This window comes from Elgaria multicarinata, chromosome 1, assembly GCF_023053635.1.
Source record: "Elgaria multicarinata webbii isolate HBS135686 ecotype San Diego chromosome 1, rElgMul1.1.pri, whole genome shotgun sequence".
Classification (NCBI taxonomy): domain Eukaryota; kingdom Metazoa; phylum Chordata; class Lepidosauria; order Squamata; family Anguidae; genus Elgaria; species Elgaria multicarinata.
The window spans coordinates 179,185,795-179,207,255 of NC_086171.1; the positions used below are offsets into that span (position 1 = coordinate 179,185,795).

General features: G+C 41.2%; 1 protein-coding gene across 1 annotated transcript in view; it reads right to left on the reverse strand.

Moving 5' to 3' along the window:
• PPFIA4 (PTPRF interacting protein alpha 4) overlaps positions 1-21,461 on the reverse strand; it is a 145,175-nt gene that overhangs the window by 69,770 nt on the left and 53,944 nt on the right. Inside the window, exon 2 of the mRNA XM_063144338.1 lies at positions 15,402-16,229. Within this exon, the coding sequence (XP_063000408.1) occupies positions 15,402-15,638 (237 nt within the window). The 5' untranslated portion in view covers positions 15,639-16,229. The remainder of the gene's footprint in view (positions 1-15,401; positions 16,230-21,461) is intronic.

Genomic DNA, 21,461 nt, shown 5'->3' on the forward strand with positions numbered 1-21,461 from the left:
GGCACCCTGGTTGTGGAATGAGCTCCCCAGAGCGGTCCGCCTGGCGCCTACACTGTACTCCTTTCGTCGCCAGCTGAAGACCTTTTTATTCACACAGTATTTTAACACTTAATTTTAACTTAAATTTAAATTATACTGTTTTAACTCTGTATTTTAACCTTATATCAATTTTGCTGCGTGGTTTTATCCTGGTTGTGCTTTTTATATTGTATTTTGTATTTGTATTTTTAACTTGTTGGTTGTTTTATGATGATTTTAATTTTTGTGAACCGCCCAGAGAGCTTCGGCTATTGGGCGGTATAAAAATGTAATAAATAAATAAATAAATAAATAAATATATCCCCTGGAACATTCTGATTAGGGAAATGGTGCTGGAAAAAAGGTTATGTGTTATGCAAAAAATGTTGGGATATCTATCATAAATTTCCTGACATAATGTATAGTTTGGCCCAAAGATCTTGCATGCTGCCTAAGTGATCTTCAAGTTGTGCCCACCTATTTATGAAGAGGTTAAAGATGGGATATGCTGCTCCAGTAAATCAATATTTTCATTCTGTCAAGAGAGTAACACAATATACACAGGATGAACCTTGAGGAGGAATGATATTTCTTATTCAGATTCAATGTTGCTAGTACTTTTTCTCCCAAGAGAGCATTAAAGAATATGCAGACATTTCCTTTTTGTTAACAAATATATCTGGAAATATACAGCTGGCATCCTTTCTGTGAAAAGGTCCAGGAAATGGCACTGCAGAGATGCACAGCTTCTGCTGCAATTTTTTGTTGATTCTAAAGTCAAGGCAATCATTCTTCAATGAATATTAAAGTTGGAGCTTTCAAAGGCTAAAATTTACACTGACAAGGAGCACTATAAAGACTAACACATTTATTAGGGCATATAATGGAATGGACTCCAGTTCACAAAAAATTATCATAATGTATTTTTCAGTCTTTAAAGAGGCTGTTGTCTTGCTTCAGCATAGCTGCCCTGTTCAGAGTTAGCTATAGCCTCTGACACCCATTCTGAGTCAGAAAGGAATACTCTAGAGTCAGGCCCAACCGTGAGAAGCCAGGCACCTTGCTTATGAGACGCAGGCTGCTGATACAGCCTATCTTCCATGGCCAGAAGGCATGATGACCTTGATGGAAGCCTCTGCTTCTAAACCAAGGTAATTTTTCCTGGGAACAAGACGGCAGGAAGACGTCTCTGCGGAAGAAGGAATTTCAGGGGTGACTTCCTTATTCCAGCATGAACTAAAAAGGGTGGAGCAGAGACACGCCATGAGGCATAGCAACCATCGAAGAGCCAGGTTTCCTCACCATGACCAAATGTCCGATACTGATTTTTAGTGGCCACTCCTCTGAATTTAAACCAGAGCAACCAGAAGTAGACTTTGTTGGAAGCAATGCTTTGATCACCTGAAAAGCTTCCTGCTTTCACTGAAACTCCGGATCTGTGTGGTTTTACTTTATGAGCTGTACCCAGGGCTGTTTGGCTGTGATGGTCAAGGACTGGTTCTGCTTAAAGACTTGTAAATTGTTAACTGAAGGTCTTAACTTGGCCTATAAAAGCTGATAGCTAATTGCTGGAATTATTGCAATAAAAGTGTTTACTTTGACTAGTGCCTCATCTCTGGAAGTCAGGATTTGGTACTACCACGATGGAGCTTTGGCTATTGGGTGGTATAGAAAGGTACATTAATGAATTTAAAAGATCAGTTTTTCTTCTCCCCATTCATAATCCCATTAGCACACAGGAAGATGACGCTCAATACTATTCCTCTTTACTTATATAGCATTTTCAATTTGCAAAGTACTTTACAATCTTTGTTGTGTCACGTCTAACAGCAAGACTGAGAGGCAAGGCCATTGGTATTCCCAATTTACAGCTGATGAACTGAAACTCACCCTGTTTTGTCTTCCCAAGGACATGCAAGGAATCCATGGCAGAGGAAAGGGTTGCATCCAGGTGTGAAAAAACTATGAACTACATATATTTTGAAAGACATTCCAGGATCTCTTTGAAATGCTAAATCTCTTTTTTGTTTGCTCATAAAAGGTATCACAAAGACATCCGTATGGTAAGTACTGATGCTGCTAGATCTGTGACGCTGATTTCACTAGCAAAAGGCCTGTGAAATTTCATGGGTGGGAGTGGAGACTGGGGTGAAGAGAAGACTCTAGCTCCCTCCCCAACATTTCATCCCAGTTCTGTCTCCCCTACCTAGAAATATTTCCCAGCTCTTCTTCTTGTTCATAGGTGACCTCAGTGGCCCAGAGCGCCCATTATCAACTTCAGTTGGTACGCCAACTATTTATTTATTTATTTTTTATTTATTACATTTCTATACCACCCAATAGCCGGAAGTACACCCATTCCTGGATAGAGATAGCCTAGCCACGGCCATTCATGCATTGGTAACCTCACAACTAGACTACTGTAATGTGCTCTATGTGGGGCTGCCCTCGTGTGTGGTTCGGAAGCTGCAGCTGGTGCACAACGCAGCAGCTAGGTTGCTCACAAGAACACCTAGCTCTACTCATATAAAACCAGTGTTAAAAAAAACTGAACTGGCTGCCTGTTAGCTATCAAGCCATATACAAGGATTTTTATTTATTTATTTTAAATAAATTTTATTTATTTTTAAATTGTAACCAAAAAGTGATCAGTCCCCTAACAATTGAAGTCTAAACAGTTGTTATATAAGAATAAGAAAAGTTAATTAATGCAATTTTAGGGGGAGAAACAATATAAGGAGAAAAATGAAGAGAAAAAAGGAAAAAAGAAAGAGAAAAAGAAAAAATAGAAGTAACTAAATAAACAATTATATTAATTAATAAGTGTGCTGTACGATCTTCATTTGCTGTTACAATGTCCAAATGCTCAAAGCTGAAGTGGGCATATATTGTTGTAAGTCCAGTTGTGATGTATGTTGAATAAATCTCTACCATATAGCATGAAAAGATAGCGGTTCTGTTTTTCCTTGGATTAGAAGTAAATCATGAGCTTGCACAACCCTATCCTGGTTTCTGTTTGTTTATCCTAGAAGTATGACGGAATGCTGGGAACTGACTTTGATGAATAGAGAGATAGTCTTGACCCCTAACTGATCAATATCCCATTTTGTCTAAGCTTAACTTCTGGGGCTATGAAGTGGGAAGGGGAAGGAGGGAGAGAGGGAGGGAGGAGGAATTGTTCACACCTTTTTGTGAAGTTCAGACTTCTTGAAGGAATGTACTGAGGTGGGCAACTTCCAGCCCTCCAGACATTTTTGCCTACAACTTGCATGATCCCTCACCATTGACTATGCAAACTAGGGCTGATGCGAGTTGTGGGCTAAAACATCTGTAGGGCCACAAGTTGCCCACTGTTGGAATACACAAATGAATTAAAGGCAAAAGGCAAATTTTACTTCAAACACCTTGCCAGCTATTTCTCTGGGCCTTGCATGGCAAGACAGAGCCTTTGCAACTTGTCATATGCTCAAATTACCATGCTGATTGCTTGGTTCTCAGAAAGTTCTTGATCATGAAAAATTATTTCTTAGAATTCTGTAAGTAAAATAAAATGTGTCCTAAGCTATTACACCAACTCTAGAAGCAGTGAATCATACATATAGAGTATTTTACTTCAACACTTTATTTTCTATGCTAATACTATGCTGTTCGTTTTTAAACAAACATTTAAATCCAGCTGTATTTTGCCTTGAATTCAAGCAACTACACCTATGCCTTTAGGAAGGGTACTTACAACTGCTTGCTTTCATGCTTTTAAAAGGAGTTTCATGCTCAAAAGAGGCAGCTGGACGTCTGAAGAACTATGAACCAGTGATTGAGAGGTTCAGAAATGCTCAACAATGCACATTTACAAGGATTCCCTGGTGGTTGGAGTATAAAGCTTAATACTTATCCAGCTCAATACATCGGTGCTGTTCATGTGACTTGTGAGAGCAGTTCTCCTGATATATGACAGCAGCTTTAAGGACTATAACCTAGACCACGCCGGTTCATAAAGTTGAAGCTACATTAAGGGCCAGGAGGTTCATCTGCTGCCTGAAGGCAAGGTATTTTTTATATCCAACTCTTCCTTGAAAATCTCAGTTGTTTACATGGGGCTTCTTGTGATTTCCCATCTAAACATTGATCAGGATACCTTGTACCTAAATTATATTCCTTTTTCTTTGAGGAAGAAGGCATCTATTATTTCCTAGGCAGCATGTTCCAGCAAGACTTCAAAAAGGTCTTGAGAGATTAACTGCTTTATTATAATATGAGCTTTCGTTCAACCAAATGCAGATCTGGGAGTTTTCCTCTAATATTTAAATATTAAATATCGCCTTGCAACAAATTTAAAATCATCTGAAACTGTATGTTTTCTGGTCACACTTGAACCATGTTAGAAGAGGGTTGTCTTGTGGACATGTTTAACAAGTTCTTCCTCCTCAAGTTACTGAAATCCTTTATAAGCTTATACTCTTTCCACCAGACATTTTAGATTAGACCTTGCCAGACCTTGTTCTCTCAGCTTTTGAATGGTAAATTGCCCAACCATAAGCTCTCCAGATTAGGCGGGGACACCTATAAATGGATTAGAAAGTGAAACAGGGATGGCTAATCTTGGTTCAGTTAAGATCTCTAAAAAAAACAAGGCTACTGACAAACCTGAGATGGTGCAGAATGAGGCTGTTCAATTAAGAGAAAACCATTCTTGGGAACGTTTTATATCTAAGCTCTACAATCTGCATTTGATTCTAGATTGCTTCCCAGTGCAACTGAAAGTTTTACTTGATAAAACTTTAGAGGCTTTGGCTATTGGGCAGTATAGAAATAAATACCCTATGTGGAATGGGAACAGGTTACCCGTTAGCTGACAACTATTACCCAGAGGATCTTTTCTTCTGCCACTCCCAGATTATGACATGACCTGCCGGGAGAGATTCATCAACTTAACAGTCTTCCAGATTTTAAGAAAGCTATAAAGACTGACCTCTTCCGGCAGGCCTACCCAGTTGAATTTTAAGATGCCTTTTAATAATGTGCTATTTTTAATAATATATTAGTTTTAAATGTTTCGATCAATTATATGTATTTTATGGCATTTGCATTTGTGTTGTACCCCGCCTCAGTTCGGAGGGAGAGGCAAGTAACACATAAATATTATTATTATTGGTGTCTTCACCCATCTCAGAATGATATAACTTGGGGGTTTTAAGCTTAAATGTTAAATGTTAAGAGGGCATCAGTTATGTTCCCTTCACATCCAGGAACCACTAATTCCTTAAATAAAGAAAAAATACCTTAAATAATAAACAAATTCAGGGAATTAATTGAATCCATCTGGTATATTAGTCTCATTTTAGGCATCTAATTGGAATGACTGACTGTGCCAGAATTATTTTGTGAATTGAAATAGATGCAGAAGCAATCAGCACTATTGATTTGTCATCACAGACACTAATTAGCCCAATGTTACACAAAAGAGAACTTTTAAAGTAAAAAAAGAATGTCCAAGTGAATATGAATTGCAGTTTCCAAGATTCTCATGACTGCCAAGATGCCTCTAAAGCAGGAATAGGCAACCGGGTGTCCTCCAGATGCAGTTTGGACTACAACTCCTGGTACATCCCAGCTAATGTAGCCAATTGTAAGGGATTATGGGAGTTGTAGTCCAAAACATCTGGAAGACACCAGGTTGCCTATCCCTGCCGTAAGGTATTGTTCCTACTGTACCCTTTAGCTCACAGGGAAAGATCATTAACCTAAAATAAAACAACTTGTTACCAACCAGAATTCAAGCACTAGTCTCCTCATGGGCCAGATACCTTGCCAGTTTCCCTGGGTCTCATCATGAGCATATCCTGAACTCCTTGGGATCTGTTTCTGTGGCCATACTTAAGAACATAAGAACTCCCCTGTTGGATCAGACCAAAGGTTTATCTAATCCACAATCCTGTTTCTCTCAGTGGTCATTCAGATGCATCTGTGAAGCCCACAAGCAGGACAGGGGACAGATAGCCTTCTTCCACTGTTGTTCTCTAGCAACTGGTATTCAGAGATATGCTGCCTCTAGTTTTGGAGGTAGCATATACCGTCTTGACTATTAGCCACTGATAGCCTTATTCCCCATGAATTTGTTTAATTCCCTTTAAAAGTTTAGCTTTTCCAGAACCCCATGACAACTGCCTACCACGTCAGGAAAAAAGCCACTGGATCCACACAGGAAAAGAGGAGATGCCAAGTGGATAATTATTTGAACAGTCACTTTCCTGTGGGATGTCCAGACAGAAGAAAAATGACACTGTCAGATGAAATCCATGTTGTTCATCACATCTCAGTTCCAAAATAATTTATAGAGAGAGGGAGATGGGAATGTATTACTCTTCATGGACAGTTTTAAGTAGCTGCCCAGGATGGTCGCAGCAATATATACAAATATATAGCAGCAGCACCAACCATACTTCTGCGGGCTAATTTCAGCTTTTTTAAAGGTCCAGCTTAAAATCCTACCCTATATCACTAAGATCTTAGGGCGGCATACAGATCAAATGAGAAGGTTTGAAATCTTAGATGTATGTCAGCACTACATATAGGCCAGGTGTATGTATGTATATTTCTAATTCTGAAGCACTAGCCATCAAATTTCTAGGACCCTGGGTGACCACTCAATCCAGGATTGTGGGGCCCTTAGGACCATATGATAAACTAGTTGCAATAATGCAGATCAACCCAAGGTCTACTACTGTGGTAACTTTGGCCCTTTGAAGGGATGACCCAAGTTCACGTGGACCCTGCAATGTATAGTAAAGGTCTGGCCATTTTACCAACAAGTTCAACAGCCAGCTCACTAAGCAGTTTCAAACAACGGGGCGAACTAATACTCTCCATGGTCACACTTAATCAGTTGTTTCTCACTTCCAGTTCTCTGTATGAAGCTCTCTGTGTTCATTCCAATGAGCTAAAGCAAAAAACACCCCACGTGAACCAACTCTAAATCAAGTGCCCTTTTGCTTGTGCACAAGGAAACTATCATGTAAGAACAAGCTTGGTAGAAATAATTTGTTCCCAGCAAACGCCCCAGGAAATATTCCCTCTCTTAACTGTTGGTGGCATAATGGATAGCACTAACTGTGCCCAGTACTCTATTGCCCCATGAAGCGCTTTGCAGCAGCCAATTGCCCTGCTCTTTCCTTTTCTTAACATAAACAAAGCCAAGCAGGATTTCACACCCACAGGTAAGCACTGAAAGAAGGCAACAGAAGCAGCAGGAAAGCAATCGCTTATGGAGGTTCAGCCAGGCCTAAACACTTGCTGCAAGAGCCTGGAATATTCCTGTCTACCTAGAAAGGTGATCGCTGTGGTGGACGGGCACTGAAAGGGGTATCCTGCTTACCTGGTACATGAACATGCTGAAATTAATGCCATTGGACAGATGGATGGTTATGGATTTGTTCCCTGTATTCATGCTGGGGAATCATAGCCAGCTTGATCTGTAAATCCATGGCTCTGCCAGGCCGAAGGGAGAGCAGCAACTAAATCCAGAGATGAAGGTTAGAGGCAGCCTAGGTTCCATGTCCTGCTGCAGACCTTGGAGTGTGAGGTTCAAACCAGCAGGAAGTTGCTTCTTGCAGAGTCTGTCTGACTGGGCACTGGAATAGTGTCAGCGAAGTACTTGTCAAGAGGAGGCATTTGGAGCTCACAGAAATTCCCCATCTGCTGCCTGTGCTAATCACATTCCTTTTCAAGATCCAGGGGAGACAGCAGTGCGACTTTGTATGGGAGGCAAAAGAGCTACGAGCAGGAGCTGGGAGCCGGGAGAGCCAGCGGCCTCCCCCAGAGGATCTCACAGATGCACGAAGTCCCTTTGCGATGACCTAGTTTGCTCTGCATTGCTTGCATGTTCCCTACACAGAACGTCTGAGGGAGAGGAATTGAAGCAGGAGCAGAGAGTAAATCCGCATAGCCCCTTAATCCAAGCGGCTGCAGAGCCCGAGAGGCGTAACCCTCCCTTGGCTGACCTGGCATGCTCTCTGCCCAGCTGCTCAGCATGGATGAGTGCAGACACCAGAGCTGGGGCACTCAATCCAAGAGGTGGGTGTCGAGCACGGGAAGCCACGAAGGGGTGTATTCTCTCAAAATTAGCTTAGGCATAGCCCATCTGAGGCCAGGGCACCTTTTGACCAGCTTGGAATTTATTGGAAGAGCGGAGCTGGCTGACCTAGCTGGAGGTTTGCCAGGGGGCAGAAAGTCACTCAGCTCAATGAGGAAGCAGCAAGACCAAAATGTGTCAGAGCCAGAAGGGGCTTGTACTGGGCTTGTAAGCAGCCTGTCTGGCTGAGTGCTTAGCTCTCCCACCCCTGCCAAGCAATTGCAGGCTTCTCTTGCTGCTCAGCTGAACATGAGGCACCTTGGGGTTGGTAACACCACAAAACAGGAAAGATTTCTGGAGTGAGTTTTTCTCCCTCCCCAAGAATACAGGCCCTCCCTTCTCACTATGGGCCAGCTAGTGAGCTGTCACTCCCTTGGCCAAGCTCTCTGGCAAGATGTGGAGCCTAGCCTCTCAGTTTTGGATTCACGGCTGACCTGATAAATTATCTCCTCAGAACATCACTGCCAAGGTTAATCCAAACCCTGGGCTCTTTACTGTTCACAGGGAGATGCATATAAGGCTCAGAGCTTTGCTCACAGTGCTGGCAACAGCTACTTGCACTGTTTGCAGAGAAACTTGCCTGCACTTCACCACTGAAGAGTCTCTTGCTGCTCGTTTTTTCACATCTCTCTAAAGAAAAACTTCTCACCCTGACTCTGCCCTCACACCAGAAGGGTTACGTGCACAAAATAAGGACATAGTAACTGCTACATTTTAGGACAGGGTTATTTGTAAGCTACAGCAGTGCTGTGCCATGCCAGCTATGCGTGAACAATAGAATTACACTCTGCTAATGTTGGACTCCATACCAAGTCCCTGTAACCATCGCAAACTACAGCTGTCCCTGGTGGCAAATAGCCGAGGTATGTTCCATAACTTCATAATTAATCTGAGGGCCTCTGTGTTACCATTTTCACTTTATGAGTAAAATTATAATATGGGAGCAGGGAGGATTTGGATAGAGAAAGCTGCCTTCAACAGTCAATAGTTTTGGTCCACCTAGTTCAGTATTGGGCAAAAGGTGGGATACAAATAAATATCATCATCATCATCATCATCATCATCAGTGGATCTCCAGAGTTTTAGCCAGGGGTCTTTCCTAGCCCTACCTGGAGAAATCAGGAATTGAAACTGGGACCTTCTGCAAACAAAGGAAGAGCTCTACTACTGAGTTACAGCCCCATCTTCTTGCAACACAGATAGTCAGGAGACAGGAATTCACAGTTGTGATTCAATTTTACAAGAGTGACTTCCAGATGCAGCACCAGGAGTAAAACTGTAATGTATGAAGAAGCCCCAAGACCTTCCCACTTCTAGGCAGTGCTGCAGAGTTTTTATAACCTCTTTCTTCACTAAAATGAGAGACATTTTCGTCTCCCATTTTATTGTGCCTGGATTCCTGTCACAAACTAACAGGGTGGTGAAAAAAGGAAAGGCCATGGCTCCTGAGGCCTGATCAGTGTATGGGTAGAAAGACCAGTTTTTCTCTGGTGATGAATATCACCACCACCACCATCACAACAACTACACCCCATCTGTCAGTACATCAAGTTAGGTGCTTCTAACTTTACCATAATTTAGGGTGTTATTTATTTTTATTTATTTATTGCATTTATATCCCACCTTTTTTCCTTCAAGGAACCCAAGGCGGTGTACATAATAATCCTGCTCTCCATTTTATCCTCACAACAGCAACCCCGTGAGGTAGTTTGGGCTGAGAGTCTGTGACTGGCCCAAAGTCACCCAGTGGGTTTCCATGGCCAAGTAGGGACTAGAACCCAGGATCACCTGACTCCCAGTCCAACGCTTTAGCCACTACACCACATTCTGCAAGCCACATAAACTTGTTTTAGCTTGATCCTGCAAACTCCTAAAATGCTGATAAACTCTGGTGATGGGTATATGTTGTGCCATCATGACACATACATCAACTAGCCTAGAAATTTTCTATTGTGACTGGCAGCAGCTCTTTGACGCCTCAAGCAAAGGCTCCCCCTAACCAATGAAGACGCCAGGAATTGAACCTTATACATGGAAGGCATGTTCTCTGCCATATGGAGTGATGGGGGAAAGAAGCGTGACACAACCAGAGGGTTTGTTGGTCTTTCCTAGCAAACTGAATGCTTGCTTTATCTATATAGCCTGAGCTGAATGTTTCTTAATATCAAGGATTTAGGGGAAATCCACAGGCCATCTGCCACTAGCCTAAGGGCTCCATATAGTCCAAGTACATTCCTTCCTCTTATAATGTCCTAAGGAAGCCACCCACTACATTATCACAATTGCCTTGATGAGCTTAAACTGGCCCCTAAACCCTGTTTGTAAGCACTAGCAGTGCTGTACGTGGATTACCATAAAACCAGCAAAAGACTCTTTATCCATTATCGGGCAGGGATGGAACACTTTGGGAGGAGTTAAATGGACAAAGACATGATAAAGCAGTTCTTACTGCGCTGCAAATGAACAGCTGAGATTCCAGCTGAATGGGTAGGGGTGGGGGGAGAGAGAGAGCAAGCATAAGGGGAACTTTACATCAGGCAGACTAGCAGCGGCACCAGCTATGGGGTCTACCCTAGATTCTACCGCCATCTGCTGGCGCCATACTCCATAACAAAGTTCCAGGCCCTTCAGCATCAGGGATTTTCATGAGAATAATTACCCTATAATAGCAGAGTTTATTAGGACAAAGAAACCTTAATCTTTTATGGGTTTAGATATTTATGCAAAACAGTAACAAAAATAGAGTATATTCATAGCAGTTGTTTGTGTATGATCTGCAAATAGCTGGTATCCTCATATCCTAAAGGACTGTATGTAAGTTTACGATGTCATACTTGGCTCTCAAACAAATTATAGTACCCCTCATTAATGTATTACTAGCCATCACACAGTAACCTTCATTACACGTACATAGACATTGTTCTCATCCATCAAGCAAAACGCTGCTGCATCAACTTACAGGAAAATTTAGGCAGGCGTAAGCACAGCAGCATGCTGCCATGCCAACTCACATAGCTTCATTTTTAAGTGGATGAGGCAGCATGCAATTGAAGAGCACAAATGAGGGACAAACCAAAATTAAAAGAGCTACAGAGGCTCTCTGCTGTATGCACACTTATGGTTGTTAGAATTTTTTTACATTAACTGCGGGTATGCAAAAGAATGAACAATGACTAAACAGTTATTTCCCTTGAATTCTACCCTGGACCATCTAGGCTGTCTCTAGGTAAACAGCTACAAGCAAGAAATATAGGACAAAACTCAGTTACATATGGCAGCAGGCTAATTCTTCAAGACTCTAGATTTTCTGCTCCCTTCAGAAGCTTTATAGAACAGCCCAGCCTGCCAGGGCATATGAAAGAGGTCATCTCTACAGCAATCATAGTCATGGGTTCAGTTCTGGCCATTTGTGACCCATGCCACTGTGATTCTTGAGGATCTTGAATCCTGCTTTGGAGATACCTGCAGAATAGACAGAAGCGCTGGTGAAGTTACTACTGCTTATCTAACAATGGCTAGTCTTTCTCCAGCAAGTATTCAGCTGGGAAAAGTCATTGTAATGAGTACTTCCAGTGTGCAAACCTGCACCTTCAGCACTATGACTCCCTCCAGAACAGGCCTACTCCTACGTTGACTGGCTCACCCATCATCATTAGGTCCATCTTATCTGGATTAAAGTTTATTCTCCCTTATCTAGCCCATTATCAACTTCAGCCATTCTTCAAAGACTCCACTGCCATATCTGGATCAGATGACACATCACCCCAATTTCCCTTACACTCTCACCCAGAAGTTTCATGTAGTTGTTAAAATTGCAGAGGAAACAAGGGTGGACTCCATGGTATCCTGCAAGATAATTCCCAGAGGGCCAATTGTTAATCTTCCAGCTCTACATTCTGGTCAGATCAGAGTAGTACCCCCAAGGCATTGCGCCAGTCAGCCAAGAAAGATTCCATGCTCGAAATCATTGAAGGTCACTGTGAGGTACTCATGTCAGAGCAGTGGCACTTGAAAAACCTAACTAGAATGCAGAAGTTCCCACGCAATGTTTTGTAGGCAGCAAATGTGAGATGAATTCCCAAAGCAATATAGCACAACCCAACAGGACATTGTTTAGCCTTCCCTGTCCCCAAATAGATACAGGCATCTCAGTTGTAACTGGCTATTTATATACACATACAATAATACTTCTCCCTAAACAAAACAAATGAGACAGGTAATGTTTGGTTGCCTTTGGGGCTAACGGAGGCCTCTTGGACAAGAAGCCCCAAAAGCTCATAATGCTGTGTCCCGCAAGAACCCTATTTCCTGTAGTTACAAGGATTAGGCAATTACTACACTTACAGGCTGAATGGTCCATGTTTCTGTAGCAGAAAACACACTCATACATTATGAAGTATATTTTCCCTCTACACAACAATTTATCACAGTAAAAAAAAACTGCATAAAGCAGTCATCAGGTCTAGGATCAGAGTATTAAACTCCTTGGATTTCAAGTATGCTCAGCACCAGTTAGAATCAGTGGGAAGAGCAGATGATTGTGCTTCTGAAGATCAGGCCATGATATCTATAAGTGAATAAAGAACTTGGTATCAGAGAACACTTTTGAAAACATTGTTAACTATGACTCATTGAAGGGTTCAGAAGAAAGCTAATAGATAGCGTCTTTTGACATCTTTAGCTAGCTGATGGATGAGGCTATTTTATTTATTTTAAAATAGTTATAACCCCACCTTTCCTCCTGGGAGTTCGAGGCTAACAAAAACCATAAATATAACAATTGGAAACATTCTTACAAAGAAAAAAACCCAGTAAACATTAAAACACAAAAAGAGCAGAACATAAAACTAGCAGTCAAATATTTTAAATATTCAAGAAAACCCAGAGACTAAAATACAATATTAAAAATTTCATATTAAATGCTTTCCTAAAAGTATGGTATTAACCATATTCTAGGAGGGCATTAATGAGGTCTAAATGTAAACTAGCCTTGGTAGCCAGGCCCTGCTGTGTGATACATATCAATATTCCTACATACTGGGGTAGCAGAAAGTTACAGGAGATGAGAATGACTAATCTTTCAGCAAAGTCTTTATTAGAGGAATATAGACATAGGCCATCATTTTCAACACACCGTCATATAAAATTTACTAACTTCCACAATTAACAAGAATGACCTCCATGATAGACAGCATAACAAGAGGAATTTTGCATGGTTATTAACCAACAGCTAAGAATATTCCCTCTTCCAAGAAGGAGCACAGTAGATACTTCAAATTATTCTAAGAGTGGGAGTTCTCAGCTAACAATACTCAGATGCAAGAACTGCTTAAGCAGTCTTCAGGAACTCTTGTTTCCCTTGAGAATGTTAACACAATCTTTTAACAGTAAATATGTTCATTTCTGAACCAATAATAAGAAATCTTTCTTCTGTAGCAAGAATAAAATCGATCGTTTTCAAACTCTGATGTCTCATGTAAGAAACCATGATGACTTAAGTTGTCTTGATAAGGTAGTACAGGAGAACAAGGTATAACCCCATGATACCTTGCGATTTAAAGGCCAGATTCCATAATGGGTTTGAACTTTAGAATACCTTACACTCCAAATAGAAGAACCAATTATAAACCTCCTTGGAAATTGAAGGCTGGTATAAAAATATTTTGAATACATTTATCTGAAAACGAAAAGGCTTTGAATAAAGATAATCATAGCAGCTCTTTAAAATTAGCTCTGTATTTTGGGAGACTCTAAGTACAAAGAATGAGGGTGCAAAACCAGTAACATTAGTTAAGAACATAATCCTACAGGATAGATGGTCATGGGACCTCCATCCATCCTAAGCCCTGCTGGCAAGAGCTTGGTGGGACAGTAAAAACAAAAGAGTCTTTTTCATCTCCTGTTCCTCCTAAAAAGCATTTAGAGTTAGATGAGCCTCTGAGCCCGTCTAATTCATCTAACTTGTTGGAGGGATGGAGTGGAGAGGCCTGTGAATCTGGCAGATCCACAGCCTCTCCTCTCCCCACCCTGCCCAACACCATGACCCCCACCCACCCGTTCTCTTCCTGAGGTCATATCTCACACCACCAGAGAGAAGCTGCTGTGAGTGAGGGAGAACCACAACTAGATCTCCTCCTCCAAGGTTGGTGCATTGTCTCCGGCCTCAGAGAAGAAAACCTGCAGCATCCTGTTGGGCCCTCAGATGTTGTCTAGGGGGCAAAGGATTGCTCCCTAAAGTCAGTTTTCTCTCACTACCAGAGGTCAAAAGAAGAACAGGAACTGAAAGCCTCATTTAGGAAGAGGTAATCACTAGACCTGCAAGCTTTACTTTGCAATTATTAACAACATATTCTAGTAATGAGTATTGGCTGCCTCTTATTAGTTTAACTAATTTAGCTTGTTCTGCTTAACAAAGAAAAGGTAACCTGTAATGGCAGACCATGCCATTTGGGACTTCATACTGGCAGCATTTCAATTCAGCTCTCTACGAGCTACTTGGCATAGATTTTGGCAAAAGGGCTTTTCTGAAAAAGCAATTCAATTGCTTACTTGCTGGTATTACCCTCGATACAGGACTTCTAAACCATGCAGACCAACATTTTGGTGTCCTTTAAACATTGCGCTAGCACCATAGGAGGTGATTTTCTATAGATTCATCCTACAAAACTTCTGTGGTGCTTAAAAGCCTGTAACCTAATGGGTGTGGCCATTTGCACTGGTTTCTCTCAAAAAATCAGGATGCCCTGACTCTTTGAGAAAGACACACACAGCTGGCTCTCCCCATGTGATTTGAGGCCTTTCAAGAGTGCCAAGAGTACCATGGGATGAACCCACAGAAAAACACTTTCCAGAGTACATCTGTAATGTTTAAAGCCTACCTCTGTTCCCATCTACAGTGCACATTTGGAATGGAATACCTGGACAGATAATATTTGGGAAACTGCATTACTATCAAGAGACTATTTAAATTTTGGAATATTCCTCCATTTTAAACATTAGGGTCCTATTCAAAAAATTTAAAATAGGTAATTCTGCTTAATGTATACATCTCAAGATTTCTAGACACAATAATCTTCTTCCACTATGGGGAGCAAGAACCTATTCTTACTGAAATAGCCAACACTAATTTAGAAGCAAATTAGAATAGGTGACAACACTACATCTCTATCAAACACTGTTGGTGAAAATTAAGAGACAATGCATGTTGCCCTCATATCCTTTAGCTACCATGAAGTCTGCATATTTATCTTCTTACCTGAGGTAGAGCAGAATTCAGTTGCCTCTGCAACTGGTCTCGCTCATGCAAGGTCTCCTGTAGCCGGCCCTGAGTCACAGACAGAGTCTCACGCGTTTCCCGAAGCGTCTCTAGCAGCTTGTCTCTTTCATCGAGCATGTTCACCATCAGCTGTTCAAAGTTGGCATCAGAATCAGAGCCTGGCTGTGACCCCAAGGGGTCACTCTCACTGATGGTAGGCATTACCTCACACATCATGGCAATACTTGGCAAATGCCCTGCGTTACAGAAAGCTCAGGAGTTGGCAGGGAATTCCTCCTCAGGATGCCTCTTAAGGCTGTACAAACAGCAAGCTAAAGTCACATGGTTACTGTGGACCACTGCAGGTTGTGGCAACTGTCAAATGCAGGCTGCATGGTAAGGTCCGTAAACCCTCCATTTCCCTTTGCAAACAGCTGAAGCTTACATTATATTTAGAAAAGTCTGAAAAGATCATCACAGCATTTTTAACATCAAATACATAAAGTAATTGAGACCAGCAAGGTCCCTGAATTTAATTGACAGTGCGATCCAGTGAGGGTCATTCCAAGCACCTTTGACAAATATTCCTTAGATCCTGTCAGTGATGAGAACCAACCATGGCACAGAGCTCTATGTTGTTCAAAAAAATATGTGATCTCCTTTCAGCACACACGCCTTTGATGACTTGAGAGATTCAGGGGTATTAGGAAGGCTGTGAAACATTCTACTTTTCTTGTGAAGTCTAGAGTGGCACGGGATCAGACTGGTCATTCTCCAAGCAAGGTTATGCTTTTGCCAAAGACTCGCCTTTCATTCTTGATGTAGGATCTGTTGGGAAAGAACACATTACACATTAGAAGGGTTTCTACCTATTGCTTTGCAATTTTTTCTCTCTCAAGAACTTAGATCAGAATGTGACTCTGTTCAGGTGACACACAGTAGTTAAACATTTTGAGCTAAACATTGTGACTCAGCATGTCATGTAAACCATTCCTATCCATAGTGGCTACATAACCACAGATTAAAAATGCTCACTAACCATTTGCTGCAAAAGGGTTAGAGGCCTAGCCATGGCTTAAGGTGCAGTTTGAATGGGCCCGTTATTGTTTTTGAGCCATGAGGCAACTGAGAAGGAGGGGGTGCTTTTACAGGGAATTCTGAGCCATAGGTTTCAATTAATTTGTTTCCCATCTATTCCTCATTGCCACCCATGAACCATTTCCCTTCATTCCAAAATTTTAGTCTTGTTAAAGATTACTTTTTCCACAGCCCACTTTTATAATCTTAAATCGCAAATTAAGTGTCGTCTTGACTAGCATCATTCTTTTTGCTAAAGCTTTTAAAACTTGATTTTGTTCTGACTTTATACTGCTAGTTTTACCCTACCCTGTGCCTGTTTGGTGCATTCTCTTCCCCTCCTTATTGTTTTATTATGATTTTATTAGAATGTAAGCCTATGCGGCAGGGTCTTGCTATTTACTGTTTTACTCTGTACAGCACCATGTACATTGATGGTGCTATATAAATAAATAAATAAATAAATAAATAAATAAATAATAATCACATTACCATAGCAGAATATTAGTTCCTTTTTATATAAATTATCCCTGTTCACTAATCTTAGTTATTGGACATCTTACATGTTCAGATAATGGCCACAAAGTATCTTTCTCTCTCTTTATGGAACACATAAATGGCAGTATCCAATACTACCAATGAATTCCTTCATTTTCCCTTGTGCTAGCAGGACCCATTGACCTAACCTGTTCTGGAAACTAGCATTTTGCTCATTTTCAAACACTGCAGTATCCTACAACTTCCCACTGTACTACTGGAAGGCTCTTCTAGTGCACAGGCAGGGTTGGATACTGCCCATAGTCAGAAGGTACTATATAAAATAAATTTTAAAAATACAAGGACCTGCCCAAAATGTTAACTGAAATAAAGAAAGAAAAAGAGGAGGTAAAAGTAATATAATTAGGAATACACCAACTGATAAAAGTAGATTTTGAAGGTGTTTTTTTAATGTAGCAGACCAGTTCTCAAGACGTAATGCACTGGAGGTCCAAAGAACAGCTAAAGAATAGGCATAAAACTGAGTTAAAGAAGAGAAAATCTGAAGTTTAAAATGGATTAAAAAAAGAAGACTGCAAAGAGCAAAAGTGGGAGCAGAGGATTAACATGAAAGAAGAAAGGCATGATGGAGCAAATGAATATATTTTTAGATGTTAACAAAATATTTTCTAATTAAAGCATTGCTAACTAGCATTTCTACCTCAATTATGAGAAACTCTGATCACTATATGATAAAACGAAGATAAAAAGGAGGAAAGAGGACAGTCTAATGAACCAACAAATCAATAAAAACATTATTAGGAACACCAGGAGCAGCAGTTAAAATATCAATAAAACAAGCAAGGAAGAAAGCAAAGAATATAACCCATATGACTCTCAGGCTGAAAACCCGTCAGAACAAAAAGAGGTTGAGTTCTGCTTGGAATTACATCAATGGGGGAGTCAGCTGGGTCCCCCAGGCTAAGGCAACCAAGAAGTTAGGTGCAGCAATTGAGAGAGCCCTATTGTGTAATCCTACCAACAGAGCCACAGATATTAGCAGGTCATGCAACAGGGGCTTCTCTAGCAGGCTTTTAGATATCCTTTTCTAGTTGTTCGAGGCATTTAAGATGCTTCAGGTCCGCTTCGGGGTTGGGGTCAAGGGAAAGAGCACGTACACCTATGTATATCTGTATGTGCATGTGAATTAGGCATATATATACCCATGTATATCTGTATGTGCATGTGAATTAGGCAGATTTTTGTAATTTCCAACTTTATCATTTCATAATTCCTTGGCTATCTACTTCAAGCATAGCTACAAGAGATCGGTGAATTGATTTAGCACCGAACAGGTCAGTCATCAACTGAGGAATGAGCTCTCTCTCTCTCTCGAGCTCTCTCAATATATATATATAGTTGCAACTAGTATCTAATCATAAATCTACACTCAAGGGGAAAATTTACCACATTATAAAAGTCACTGAAACACCTCTACTACTAGCACATGAAGATATATGCCAAGCATTTCCTGGAAAAGTCTCTTCAGTACCATTTTACCTCAAAAAAGGTTACTAGATGCCACCCGCAGAAGACAATAATATGTAATCACAAGAAAACCATTCTGCAATTAAATAGTATGTAAATACAGCTTCAAAAGCCCAGTTGTACTGAAAGAGATGCTACCTGAATGCAAGAACACCCTGCTCGACTCAAGTTTCTCTGGTCAGGCCCGGAATATAGAATATTTGACATCGCAGCATCACGCCACGACACTCCTGTGAGTTCATTCCCAGGACCAAGGTCAGCATGTTACAAAGACAAACACTTCTGCTGAAGTAAATAAAGCATTGGCTAGGAAAAGGGCAATATGTGCTATCAAGCAGAGAAACCACAGCTACTTATACGGAACAGTTGCTCTCCAAGTGTCTATTGTGCCGTCAGCTGCCCAGTGGGCTGCATGCCATGGCAGGATATACATATGAAAAACAAAATAAATAAATCACAAATTTGGACTTGTTATTTATTCACATTATTTATATACTGATCTACATCAGATTCTGGAGTGGTGAACAATAAAAGATCAAAAGAATAAAATGCCATGTTAAACTTTAAAAAAACGAGGATACCAATAAAAAACATGGCTGGTCAATCAAGGAAGGTTTCTTAAAATAAAGTTGCTTTTAGCAGGTGCCAAAACCAACGCTGTGTTGGTGGCTGTCTGGCCTCCAGATACAGGGAATTCCACAGACAAAGAACCACCACACTGAAGGCTCTTCTTTGGGTGGACTTAAATCAGACCACAGGCTCATATGGAACCATTAGGAGCATCCCATCTGATGACCTCAGTGACTCAGCAGGTTGATAAGGGAGAAGGTGCTTTCTGAGGTGTCCTGGTCCCAAGTTGTTTATACACTACTAACAAAACTTTAAACCTGGCCCAATAGCAAATAGGCAACCAGTGCGGTAACCTCAGCAATGGAGTTGCATCTGAAAAGGGGCAGCTCATAACAACACCTGACCCATTGTATTCTGCACTAGTCCAACTTCCAGGCAAGCCTTAAGGGCAACCCCACATAGAGTAATGCAGTCTTGATGTTACTAGCACCTGTACCACTGTATCCAAGCTATCCCTGTCCAGGTGAGGCCGTAGCTGGCAAACCACTCAAATTTGGTAAAAGGCACTCCAAGCCACTTGGGACTCCAGCGACAGTGATGGATCTAGGAGTACTCCTAGACTATGAATCTGTTCTTTCAAAAGGATTGCAACCCAATCCAGAACAGGCAATGAGCCTATCTCCCAGACTTGGGAATCTCTCACCCACAGGGTTTCCATTATGCCAGCATTTAGCTTCAGTTTATTGGCCCTCATCCAGGCCATCACTGAATCTAGGCACTGATCTAGGACTTGCGTGGTCTCACTTATTCATCTGAATACCAGCAAGTTTTAGAGCTTCAACAAAAGCCAACATGCTCACATCTCCATGCTTCTAGAAGGCAGTGCTGTACCGGCATACATGTGCAAAAGAGGCATGTAGATTTGCATTCATTTCTCTCCACCCAACCTAATGACTAGACTATGGAAGGAAAGTGGGCAGGATGTATAGCTGCATCACAAGATCCATAACCGTTTTACTAGTCGTGGATCAGCCTTCTGCTTCTAAGTTAACTGCTCATAGATGGTAATATCCGAACTTCAGAAGGAGCATGGGCGCTGCCTTCTCACTCACTAGAGGGGTGTGGAATAGAAGACACATGCAGCATTTCATTGTTAGGCCATCATGTTTTCCAAAGGAGTGGCCAAATAACCCTGGCTAAGCCGTAAGTGCTCAATCCAAAAAAAGGAAGGGGGGAAAACCTGCTGTTACTCAGGTCCCTTTTTGGAGGCTGGGGTTTATAAGGAGCCATGGAATGGAAATAAAACTTTGGTTCAAAATCATCCCTGTCTTTCCTTGAGGAAAGAAAGTTCTTGCTTCCTGGAGACTGAGATGCAGACAGTTATGCTGACAAAGCTGTAGACAAGCCATGGCATTTGTTACTCCCTGTGACTAGCAGCTCCATGAGTCCAAGGTGTTCCCCTGTATCCTGATAAAACCTAGGATAACATCAACTGCCTGAAACAATAGAAAACTGCATTTGCAGGTTTCTGCATACCCAACATGTCATTCACCAGCCCAGAACCAAATTTCTAGTTGGCAAAGGAAAAGAAACAAAGAAGGCCAATAAGAAGGCAAGGAAGTTTAAGGGAGTCAGTGGATCAAAAAGTGACTGCAGGTATGTGTGTGGGTGGGTGTGGGTGTTTCACTTCTTTCTTTTGTTTTATTGAATGTCTTATTTTTGTACAGCTTGTTTTCTCTAACAGATTTTTGCTTGCTTGAGGCCCTTTGAGCCATAGTTTACGTGTTTGCCTTCTTCTTAAAAGAGAAGAATTAATTTCTTACTTTGACCATGACCTTCATTCAGTTTTTTAGGCTGCTGCTGGCTATTTTTTCTGAGCTAGTCTTTTCAGGCTATATGCCTAGCAGCTTGGTTCAGTTTTTCCTCAGATTTCACCACTTTCTTCCATTTTAAAATATTTCTCCACTTCCTACCTGGGTGAATTTTCCAATCTTTTTTTTGCTGAGTTCTACACCTTGGACCCTGGGAGAGATCTCCTCTAGTCTTCCTCTGGGTGCACAGGAGCTTGTTCCTCAGAGCTTTACTTGAGATAAGTAGCTATAATTTTTCTTTTCCCCCTTCATTTTCCCCAAAGGTTTGGACTACACTGCTTTATAGCCGGAAGCTTTTAAACACTGCATTTAACTAGTCTGGACCGGTGGGAGTTTGTAGAGTTAAATATTCAAACTCCTAATAGTTTAGCCCACCATAACGTTTGTATGGCATAGCTTTTTCTTTTGATGTTTAATATGTGGATGTTTTCCTAATATTGTTTTTAAATAGGCCTTAGCAGAAGTTAAGCTGTAGTTTACTTTGCTTGGCGTAATCTTCGCATGGAAAAAAGTCGCA